The following is an 11560-nucleotide window of genomic DNA, read 5'->3' as shown; positions in this document are numbered from 1 at the left end:
CGCAGCCGCACAGCGTGCAGGTATCGCGCGAGCGCAGTGAGCAGCGCCGCCCTTTACCGTGCAGGCGCCGCCGCTAGGGGGCGCTAAAGTAAGGGGAACGTGAATGGGAGCGCGGCGATGAATGGGAGCGGGGAGAGCTGGGAACGGTGCGAGGCGCCGCGTGCGGCACTGCGTGCAGCTGCGGAGCCCCAGTGCGAGAAAGGCACGGAGCTGCGGGAGAGGGGCCTCGTGACTGGAGCGCATAGACAGGCCGAGAGCTGGGCTTGGTCAGCCTGGAGAAGAGAAGGCTGTGGGGTGACCGCATTGCAGCCTTCCAGGGCCTAACGGGAGCCTACAGACAGGAGGGGAATCAGCTCTTGGAAAGGGGAGATAACAGCAGGACAAGGGGAAATGGTTTGAAGTTGAGGGAGGGGAGATTGAGGTTGGATGCCAGGGGGAAGTTCTTTGCTGTGAGAGTGGTGAGGTGCTGGAACAGCTGCCAGAGAGGCTGTGGATGCCCCGTCCATCCCTGGAGGTGTTCAAGGCCAGGTTCATGGGTCCCTGGGCAGCCTGGGCTGGCATTAAACGTGGAGGCTGGTGGCCCTGCCTGTGATGAGGGATGTTGGAGATTCATCCTTGAGGTTCCTTCCAACCCTGGCCATTCTGTGATTCTGAGGGGGGCAACTGGCATCTTAGGTTGTAGGACACCGTGTGTACAAAAGGATCCCAGGTGGGGATCCAGTTGGAAACATGACCCCCTTCACTCACAGACAGCTGCCACATCCCTTTATTACCGTAGCAGCACTGCCCCCCACCCCCAGCACCCACACTGGGGTGCTCCCGCTCAGACGATGGCCGCCTCCAGCAGAGGCTCACTGCCCCACAGCCGCCCAGGCGCCAGCCTGCTGACATCCACAGCCATGCAGGAGCCGTGCAGCAGCAGCTCAGCAGCCGCCTTCCCGGCAGCAGGGGACTGCTGCAGGCCGTGCCCGCTGAACCCCGCCAGCACAAAGACGTTCCGCAGCTGCGGGTGCGAGCCCAGCACTCCGTTCTGGTCGAAGGTGTTGTAGTCGTAGTAGCCGGCCCACGCGCTCTTCACCTGCTTGGCATTGTAGGGCTGCATCACGGCAGCGTGGAGCCCAAATGCGTGGGATGGAGGGTGGAGGGCACCGTACCTTCAGTGTCTGGAAGGCGGGCACGCGGTGCGCCAGCCGCGGCCACACCTCCTCCTGGAAGAAGTCGTGATCCACCTCCAGGTTTCCTGCGTCCGGCTCACGGCCCTGCGTGGCGACAGGCGGTGACCACTGTGGACACCTCTGGGGTCCCCGCAACACTGCAACCCTTGGGCACGCACCTCTGGTGGGCTCATGCTCCCCAGGTAGTTGCCAGCAATGCCTTCGCGCCGGAAATAGGCTCCCGAAGAGTCAATGACGAATGGCGTCTCCAGGCCCGGCCCGCCAGGGCAGTGCCACACATACACGTACCTGTGGGGACATCGCCGTGTCCCACCCCATGGCACAGAAATGGGGGCTCAAAGTGCCCAAACTCAGTCCCAGCCCCGACCTCTTGCGGGGCTCTATGGGGAGGGGGCTCAACGTGAGGCTGCCCCGCAGCCCGGCTGTGGCCGAGTCCAGCAGTTTCCCAGTCCAGGCGCCGGTGGCGAGCACCACGATGGCACAGGAGACGGGCTGCTGCTCCGGGCTGTCGGGAAGGCGCACCTGGGACATTGAGGACGCGGGGCTGGGGACGGGCTCCCAAATGGTCCCACAGCATGGTGACAGCCGAACACGCTGGCATTGGGGCACACTCACATTAACATATTTCACACGGCCAACGCCCTGCAGCATGCCTGGTGTGTTGTCTGCGGTGTCCGCCACAAAAGCTGGAAGTTGTAGGGTGGGTGAGGTTGTCCCGGTGTCTGCAGTGGTGGTGTCACCGCGCCCAGGACTCACATGTCACCTCCCCGACGCAGCTGTAGACGCCCAGGGACATGGCTTTCCTTCGGAAGGCGTTGAGGAGGGACCAAGGGTCAAACCAGCCCTCGTTCTCCAGCCCTGTGGACAGACATAATGACACACATGCTGACACACAGGGACAGCAGCATCCCCATCAACAGCACGTCCCCTACCGTAGGACGCCACGGCCACATTCTCTGTGTTTATCCATGGGAACTTGGCCTTCAGCTGACTAGGGGACAGCAGGACCACCTTGGCACCCTCTTCCCTGGAGACAAACAGTGTCACTGAACAGGGGTGTCCCCAGTGTCCCTTTTAATGGGGGTCAGGGATGGCCATATCACCTCTGCACCTTGACGCCAGCCTCCAGGGTGGCAGCGCCATGCTCAGACGCCAGGAAGAGGTATCCCGAGGGCTGGAACTGAAGGTCGATGGGGGGCTCGTTGGGCACCCACAGGTGTTCCTGACGGGGGAACAGCACGGTAAGGAAGGGGTAAGAATGAGACTCCTCACTGAGACACCCTCCCACAGTGCTGCCATCGCCCAAACTCACGTTGATAGTGCGGAGAAAGGCGGCAGATTGCAAAGACAGGCGGATGTTTTCAGGCAGGGAGAACTGCTGCCGGATGCCCCCCACAGACAGCACAGTGGAAGCCTGGGAATACTGTGGGGGGGAAGTGGAAGGGGTGGTGGAGGCAGAGGGGTGTTGAGGCGCGGCGTGTCCCTGCCTGACCTCCCTCATCTCCTGGGTCTCACCGTGGGGTCTCGCTCCACCACCACCACCCGCATGCCATGCCGCCTGTTCTCCAGTGTCTTCAGCCAGTAGGCAACCGACCAGCCCAGCACGCCCCCCCCCGCCACCACCACATCTGCTCGCTCTGGGGGTGGGGGGCAGTTCTGGTGGGAGTGCAATGGGTTCCAGGCCCCATCTGACTCTGGCAGCTGGCTCCGCAGTGTCTGCCCCAGGCGGGACAGCCTCAGCCCCAGCTCTGTGGGAATAGAGGGGGATGCAGCCAGGAGATCCTCCCAACTCCACTTAGAACACCCTGCCAGGTGACTCTGAAGCCCTCCTCCCCCGCAAAGTCACGCTGAGTACTGCAGGTTCCCCTCCCAGGGCCTCACCCAACTCACCGAGGTCTCTTGGACCCCCCAGACCTCCCAGTCCCCTCCGCACACCACAGCACACCCCAACGACCCCCTGCGTCCCCATTCACCACCCCTCTGCCACTCCGCGATCCATCCGGATCCCCTCGGATCCCTCCAGAACCCCGCCGAATCCCCTCTGCACCCCCTGCGACCCCACCGAATGACCTTTACCCCCTCCCTGGCCCCTTTTCCCTCCGCACATCTCCATCACATCCACACCCGCGTTTCCTCCCGCTGCCCTCAGCCCCAGAGCCCTCATCTCACCGCGGAAGATGTCGGAGCGCTGCGGGGTGGCGGTGCGCAGGGTGCGGCCCAGCTTCGCCCCCCCGCTGCCCTTCCCGGAGCCCCCCCACAACGCGCGCCCCCCTCGCACCGCGCGCAGCATGCCACCCGCCTCTTGCCCTTTGCCCTTTGCCCTTTGCCCTTTGCCCTTTGCCCCGCCTTCACGCCCCTTCCGCCCTTTCCGCCCCTCCCCGTCTCGCCATTGGCTTTCCCCCCCACATCCTCTTTTGGCCTAACAGCCAATGGGAAGCTCCGTGGCTATACGGTGACTTCCGGCGGAAGTGCGCGGAGCAGTGCGACGTGTGCGCGCAGCCCGGCCCGGCGCCGCCATGCTGGACTTCTTCACCATCTTCAGCAAGGGCGGGCTCGTCCTCTGGTGCTTCCAGGGCGTCCGCGGGCCCGCCTCCGCCGCTACTGCCCCTGTCAACGCCCTCATCCGCTCCGTGCTTCTGCAGGTCCGCCGGGGCGGGGGAGCGGCGGCGGAGGCCTGCGTGAGGGAGGGGCCTGCGAGAGGGGCAGAGAGGGAGAGGCCGCGGCCGCGGCTGCGGCTGCCTCCGTGAGGAGAGGGGCTGAGGGCAGAGCTCCTGCGTGGGGGGGGCGGGACGAAGAGGAACCTCGTATGTGGGAGATGTGCGGTGTGGCTTAGCACCGCCGAACTTTGGAGAGCCGCTTTGGGGGGGGGGGTGGGAATCCTGGGTTGGAGGGGGGGTGGTGGTGGTGGCGGCGGTGGTGGGCAGGGGTCCCTATTTGGGCGCTGAGGGCTGTGCCTGGAATAGTGTCCCCATTGCGGGGGATTTGTTCTGGCTGGGGGAAAAGGAGGAATAGCAAGGGGAGGTGTCACACTGTTGCTGTCACCCTGTCACCACCTTGAATTGATGGGTCCATCCCATAGGAGCGAGGTGGCAACAACTCCTTCACCCATGAAGCCCTCACGCTCAAGTACAAGCTGGACAACCAGTTTGAGCTGGTGTTTGTGGTAAGTGCCCCCCCCTCGGGCTGCCCTGGTCTCTAAATGCTTTGTTTTCGCGGTTGGCTGCCATGCTGTCTGCTCTGAGGGACTGTCAGTAAGGAGCTTGTTGAAGCTCAGAAGAGGAAGAGTGCTCAGGGAGGTTTGTGGCTGGGTCAGAAGCTCCAGGAAGGCACAAATGTTGCGTTCTGCCTTCCTGTGGGGCTGAGGCTTTCCCTTGACTTACTAAAACCTCACAAAAAACAGGGCTTAGCTCAGTGCTGTGTGGTGCAAAAGGCGTCTTGCACACAGGGGAGGTGACGCTTTCCCTGGTACAAAATGTCCCTGTAGCTCCTCCTCCTCCACCTGCGCCACCAGAAGAGTTTGGTGCCCATTGAGAAATGCTGCAGCTGGGCCACGTGTCAAACACCCAGTGGCTGCCACTGAACTGGGCTGGAGCAGAACAGCTGCTGCAGGGCGTGCAGAGCTGCCATGGGGACAGCGTGGGAAGAGCAGCACGTGGGCTGCAGGCGGCCAAAAGCCGTCCTGTTTGGACAGGGGTGTTCCTGCACACAGAACTGTCACCTGTGCATCTTGAGCAAACTGGTGCTTCAGATGCTGCTGTGCTTTCTCTCTGCCTGGCCGAGCTTCTTGCTCTGGGATTTTTGGGTGAGGAATGCTCTTCACTGAGGTCACCCCTGGTGCTTTGCCTGCCCGCTGTGTTCTTGGTGGGCTTTCCCAGCACACTGTAGGGTTTTGCTGTCTGAAGGCTGGGTTTTGTGGGCGAGGTGTGGCTGCTCCTTCAGTTGTGCTGCTGTGGATTGTGCTGGTTTATTTTAGTCAGCAGTGATAGGATTAAGAATCCAGCTTTGAGCGGAATGGAAACAGCACAGACTGTTACGTTCCAAGAAAACCTTATTGCCGTGTTTGGATTTATGATAGAAAAAAAGCAGAGCGCCTAATCTTTTCAACTTCAGGAAAGCTGTGATGCTTTTCTCCTTGAGCTCTCTGTTCCTTATCTCAGGGGCTCCACACGGTGTTGTTTGGATGCATACAGATAAGCGCGAGGCTTTCTGGCCTTTCAGTGCTTGTCTTGTTGCTATGAAACAGCGTTGTTTTGGGAGTCACGTTTTAAAGCAGAGCTCTGCACTGTGCTTTTTTCTTTTTTGAGAGAACGTATTAAAAGCCTGGGAGGTCAGATTAGGAAACTCAGCCTGAAGCCTGCATCATCTGGTGCCTGAAATTAAAGAACTTCATACCGAGTGTCTGAAATGCAGGAAGGTCGATGCGCTGCAATTAATGGTTTTAGCCTTTTTAATTACTTAAGTGCCGTTTGCTTAGGGCGACATCTTTCCACTGCGCGTTGTTGCAGGTGGGATTTCAGAAGATCCTGACTCTAACCTACGTGGACAAGTTGATAGACGACGTTCACAAGGAGTTCAGAGACAAATACCGCAATGAGTTCCAGCAGAAGGGCGCCCTGGGCGTCCTGAACGGCACCTTCGATTTTAAAGATGACTTCCTGCGCCTCCTCCGGTGAGCGGCTCTCCTTCCCAGGGCTCAGCACCGTGTCTGAGCTGGGGGCTCTGCTCTTTAGTTGTGCTGCTTGCCGTGTGGTAGCAGATGAGGCCGTAATAGCCAAAAACCTGATAGAAATGGTGTGTGGGAAGGGCTGAGCTGTTCAGTCTTGCCTCTGTGTAGAGCAGGCACGGGGCTGCAGTTCAGGCTCATGGGCACTGTCCTGCAGGGAAGCAGAGGAGAGCAGTAAGGTCCGAGCTCCCACCGTGATGAAGACGTTTGAGCAGTCTGTGAAATCTCAGAAGACTGTCAAGTGTATGATAGAGACCAGAGGGGAGAAACCAAAGGAGAAAGTCAAGAACAAGAAGAACAAAGGTTCCAAAAAGGAAGGTGAGTTGAAGGGAAGCGTGTGTGTGTGTGGGAGGGGTGCAAATATTCCAGGGTTGTGAAATGTGGGTCACGTGTGGCCCCGCCTGTGCTTCTCTAATCATTGCACAGCACCTGAGTGTTGTTCAGGGTCTTCTGGTCACAGCCAGCACAGGAGGGAAGAGTCCTGCTTAATGCACTTCATCTGCTGTGGTAGTGCTGCCATATGCCCAGGCTGGGGAGGACAGCCCTTCGGTTAGGGCAGTGACAGGCAGAGGTGGTGCTCTTGTAATGGCGTGGCTTCTTGGCATGCATTCTTGGTTCTGAGATGGGGAACGACCAACATACAAAGATGTCTGGGAGAGCTGGTTCATAAACTGCTAATCTTGGGAAAATGGGATCCCAAATGCAGCTGCCTTTGGGCTGAAATAAGATGCTCATGTGTCCTGAGGCTTCCAGAATCTCAGAGGTGAGGCAGGAATGGGCCTCTGTCTTCACAGAGGAGTTTCTCACATACAGTCAGTGCAGTTCTGGCTCTTTCTGCTAGTTCTGAAAGGCTGAGCTCGTGCTGGTGCTCTTTCCTTCAGGGAATGAAGCTGTTACAGCCTCCAGTAAAGCAGCCCCAGGTGAAAAGCAGTCCTCGGCCCCTGGGGAGAAGGAGGAACTGACCAAGGATGAAATACTGCAGAAGAACCGGGAAGAATTCTTCAAGAGACACATGAAAGCAGGGGAGAAGTCCAGGTGGGTTGTGAGGGCACAGTCAGGCTGTGGTGAATCCACACGTGCTGCAGCCCAGCTCTTGCTGGAGGCTCCTTGCCATCCCACAGTGATACTGAGCTTCTCTTTCCTTCATTGTCCCTGAAAATCATCCTGTTAGTCCTCAGAATGTGCTCAAAGTACAGGATGGTGTTCAAAATCCAGACCTCGTGTGGGGTCCAGATCTCTTTTATGGGGGGGAGTTTTTCCCACTGCGAGTAAAGGATGAGCTGATGGCTGGCTTGGGTTAAAGCAGGCCATAGTGAGCTTGAGACAAGGCTAAAGTTCAGATAGATAAACTCTGTGGAGATTTGGCATTGGTCAGTTTTAGCCTGGATTTTTGCCTTTTTTGATAGCCGGACTTTGAGTTTTTGAAGCCTCTAAGGAGGAGTTTGCTCGTACTTCACTCAGCAGAACAAAATGTCTGTGGTCTTTATTTCAGCAAGTCTCCAAAGCCCGATGCTCAGAAGGAGAAGGGGAAGAAACCCCGAGTGTGGGATCTGGGGAACTCTAACGCCAAAGTACTTGATTACAGTAACTCCACTACCAACGGGAGCTCAGAGGCCTCTCCCATGGAGGAGTTTGAGCCTGATATGGTAAGAAGTCAGGTCATGGTGTCTGCTTTGGTGTGTTCTGGAGTCAGTGGGGCATCACCAAGAGTGGCTGAGAAAGTGCTGGAAGAGGGGATCAGGGCGCCCAGCTGCTGCCTGGAGGAGGTTTTCTTCTGCTGCAAACAGCACCAGATCTGCATGCGCCAATCTGACCAAACCACTGAGCACTTGTGGCAGGGATCTGTAGAGCTGCATCTGCTGGCTGTAGCTGATGCTGTTCCTAGTGAAAGCAAGCTGGGAAAACATCATTCAGCAGTTGCCACTTCTCAGTGTGCTGCATTCATCTTGCAGGCCCTTAAGGATCGAAACCGTGAGCCTGGCCGCCTCTATGACCTCGAATATGAGAGTGACGAAGAAGCTGAGGAGGAGAAGATTATTCAGAACGCTTCAAAACCCAGGTAGAAGCTCCTGAGGCCCTGACTGCTGCATCCTTCGTGATTTCCCTCCCATAATTCATTTTCCAGACTATTCAGTAATGCAGCAGGTACAGACAGGTCTGTTTGTCAGCTGTGACAGGCTATTGTCTCTCCCTGCTGCTGGCTGCTGCATGTGCTGTGCAGTTCACACCTGAGATAAGTGTTCTGCTTCTGTGCAGCACAAAGAAAGGTGGCCTCGGAGGTATGTTTGGCATGCTGAAAGGCCTGGTGGGCTCCAAGAGTTTGACAAGACAGGACATGGACCCCGTCCTGGAGAAGATGAAAGATCACTTGATTGGTACGTGTGGGTCTGCTGTGCGTGGCTTTGTCTGAATGGTGAAATCAGGAGGGGATCCTTCAGTTCCACTCTTCCCTCTGCGCCAAACTCCCAGGCCTGGTGTGATGTTGGTGTCCAACATGTGCCGTCCGTCCTGCTCTGATAACCCTGCTCTCTTCTCTCTGTCTCTCTCTCTCCCAAAGCAAAAAATGTGGCAGCTGAAATTGCAGTCCAGCTCTGTGAATCAGTGGCGAAGAAACTGGAAGGGAAAGTGATGGGAACGTTCACCAGTAAGTGCTTGTGACCTGCTTGTGTTCTTATTGGTGCGTGCAGCTCGCTGGCCTGGGTCCCCTGCTTCTCCAACCTGGTGAATCTATGGTACCAAATGTCTTCCTGGCCTCCTCGCGTTGGTAATTTGGGGATCGGGGCTTCTCTGCAGGGCTTCCCAGGTGTGACACGTTCTCCTTCCATCTCCTTTTTCCCAGCTGTGACCTCAACAGTGAAGCAGGCCCTGCAGGAGGCCTTAGTGCAGATCCTGCAGCCGCAGCGCCGCGTGGACGTGCTCCGGGACGTCATGGATGCGCAGCGGCACCGCCGGCCCTACGTGGTCACTTTCTGCGGCGTCAACGGCGTTGGGAAGTCCACCAACCTGGCCAAGGTGGGGCACGGCGCCGGCGGCTCTGGGACAGGACTGGGCTCGGGCCGCGGCCACTAACGAGGCTTTTCCATTGCTGGCCGCAGATCTCGTTCTGGCTGATTGAGAATGGTTTCAGCGTGCTCATTGCTGCCTGCGACACGTTCCGAGCGGGGGCCGTGGAGCAGCTCCGCACTCACACCCGGCGCCTCAACGCCCTGCACCCCCCGGAGAGCCACGGCGGGCGGAGCATGGTGCAGCTGTACGAGAAGGGCTACGGGAAGGACGCTGCAGGCATCGCCATGGAGGCCATCTCCTATGGTAGGAAGGAGCGGCGCAGGTGGGGCCGGCTGGGACCCTGGGCTTCCTCTACTTACGCTTTCTCCGCGTCTCTGCAGCTCGTAACCAGGGCTTCGACGTGGTGCTGGTGGACACGGCGGGCCGCATGCAGGACAATGCCCCCTTGATGACAGCCCTGGCAAAACTCATTGCCGTCAACGCTCCTGACTTGGTCCTTTTCGTTGGAGAGGCTCTGGTGGGAAACGAGGCTGTGGATCAGCTGGTGAGTGTGCAGAGCTGCTTTCTGGGAAGGGCAGATCTGTGTGGGTTTTATGGGTGTTTCAGACGGGGTCGGTGACACGTCTTCATTTCTTGAGGATGTTCTCTTCCTCAGGTCAAGTTCAACAAGGCCCTGGCTGACCACTCCATGGCCCAGACGCCCCGGCTCATTGATGGAATTGTGCTCACCAAGTTTGATACCATCGATGACAAGGTAAGGGGAGCGTTTCGTGCTTCGGGGGGTTTTTTCTCCAACCTTACCCTGGCAGAGAGCTTCCTGCTGGTGACAGGAGGGAAGAGCTGCAGGCAACAAACAAGGGCTGTTTTCAGTGGGCCACTTATGGCCTCTCCTGGAGGCTGTCCTTTGTGTTAAAATGCGCTCCAGCCATCTAGACAAAACGAAGCAGACTGATTTCTGTCCCTGTGGACAAATGGCCGTGAGGTGTCCCAGTTCTTTGGCAGAATTGCATTGAGGCATGTGGAATTGGGACTGTACAGTTCTGGAAAACATAAGAAGGCTGAATGTTTGTGCTCCCCTGAGGAGGTAATACTGGGACAGCTGCAGCAAGCACATCCCAAGGGATGTGCAGTTGAATCAGGCACTCAGAGCCTGCATTAAATGCCAAGCAGAATAATGTGGCTTTAAATCAGGGTGAACCTGCTTATGCAGTGTAGGGAGTGAGATCTGCAGAATGCGAAATCCTGGTGGGAGATGACTTGTGGCTGCAGGTGGCACTGACACCTGGTTATGCCAGCTGCAATGCCCCCTGGCCTCCTGCCTGCCCGTGGATCTGAGTGTGGGGTGTGAGGTGCCTGCATCCTTGGGAGCAGCCTGTGTGTTTCTGTGTGTTCTCCAAAACTCAGAGCTTCAGGCTCAGAAATTTGGATCCTTGTTGTTGCATTCTTGGGCCCTTTTTTTGCTCCCTCTGAAGTCTGCAGTGAACTGGAAATGTTCTTATGGAGCAGCAGGCTGTACAGGGGGAGGCTGGCCCTGCTAATGGTGCTCGTCCCCTCGGCAGGTCGGCGCCGCCATCTCTATGACCTACATCACAAGCAAGCCCATCGTTTTTGTTGGTACTGGACAAACCTACTGTGATCTGCGTAGCCTTAACGCCAAGGCTGTGGTCGCAGCGCTCATGAAGGCCTAAAATCAAGTATTGCACCAAATTGCTGTTTGCAGATGTCTCAGAAGAACATGCTTCACCCTGTGACTGACTAGTCTTTCCAGTGTAGTGCAGAACAGAATGAAGGGATGCGGGTGCAAGGGCTGTGCTTCCCCTGCCCATCTGATCTCAGTGCTCGCTGGTGTGCTCTTCCAGCACTGCATGAGCATAAAGTAGGAAGGAAGGTGTTAGCTGATCACCTTGTGCTTATTCCAGTTAGGTCCATGCTCTCCTGCCATATTTATTGACTATGGTGTATTTGTATATGAAAGCTCTCTTCTCTACTTGGAGCGTTCCTCCCTGATGAGCTGTGGGGCTTTGCTCAGTATAGCCCTGCCCCTGGATTCCTTCATTCTGTTCCAGTAACTCGGCCTCCCTCATGCAGAGGCTGAAACCAGAGCTTTGTATTGTTCATGCTATCCGAGTGGCAGTGCAAGGACCTGCTGTCGTTGGGGCTGTGCTGTCACTGGCAGCAGCTGTGCACTGTTGGGCAGGGCTGCAGGTGGGTACTGAGCCCCAAGCTGCTCTTTCGTGCTCTTGCAGACCTACAACAGGGACAGCTGCTGCTCAGTGACAGCATTACACCACCTGACCGTTCATAGTGCTGCTAACTTTGGCTGTAGCAGCTCACCAAAGTTGATAAACCAAAAATTGCAACAGCCTGCCCCTGTCCTGGGCAAGCAGGGGCTCCCGGGGAGATGCTAAACTGCCTTATGGCCCCCATTTCTTTTGTCGCTGGGGTCTCGCTGCAGGGTACCCAGAGAACTGCAGCAGTGTGTCTGGTAATGCTGGCTGTTCCACCGGCCAGCGATGGAGGGCAGTGTGCCCCTGCGGCTCTTCTGCCTGCTGGCCTCAGCGTTGTTTGCTGCCTCAGCTATGTAACAAAAGAAAAAAAATACTGGAAGACAGTGGTGGCTGCTTGCTGCTTCCCTGCACCCTTTCTCCCCCCCCTT

General features: G+C 57.3%; 2 protein-coding genes across 2 annotated transcripts; one reads left to right on the top strand and one right to left on the bottom strand.

The window, feature by feature from the left end:
- Positions 1–823: 823 nt before the first annotated feature.
- Positions 824–3465, bottom strand: FOXRED1 (FAD dependent oxidoreductase domain containing 1; the record flags this gene model as incomplete). The annotated part of the gene is made up of 11 exons (XM_079545841.1): positions 824–1081; positions 1155–1259; positions 1334–1463; positions 1543–1697; positions 1791–1861; positions 1932–2033; positions 2108–2202; positions 2279–2397; positions 2488–2598; positions 2691–2923; positions 3345–3465. The coding sequence occupies 11 exons, from the start codon at positions 3463–3465 to the stop codon at positions 824–826; spliced, it is 1500 nt and encodes a 499-aa protein (XP_079401967.1).
- A 226-nt stretch (positions 3466–3691) lies between these two features.
- Positions 3692–10592, top strand: SRPRA (SRP receptor subunit alpha; the record flags this gene model as incomplete). The annotated part of the gene is made up of 14 exons (XM_079545730.1): positions 3692–3817; positions 4255–4338; positions 5681–5844; positions 6056–6216; positions 6780–6933; positions 7391–7544; positions 7851–7957; positions 8155–8273; positions 8456–8542; positions 8738–8910; positions 8994–9207; positions 9285–9448; positions 9560–9658; positions 10464–10592. The coding sequence occupies 14 exons, from the start codon at positions 3692–3694 to the stop codon at positions 10590–10592; spliced, it is 1935 nt and encodes a 644-aa protein (XP_079401856.1).
- Between the last annotated feature and the right edge of the window lie 968 nt (positions 10593–11560).

Source organism: Tetrao urogallus (genome assembly GCF_951394365.1).
Source record: "Tetrao urogallus genome assembly, chromosome: 22".
NCBI classification, from domain to species: Eukaryota; Metazoa; Chordata; class Aves; order Galliformes; family Phasianidae; genus Tetrao; species Tetrao urogallus.
The sequence above is the reverse complement of the archived record's forward strand: the minus strand, read 5'-3'. Positions and strand labels throughout refer to the sequence as shown.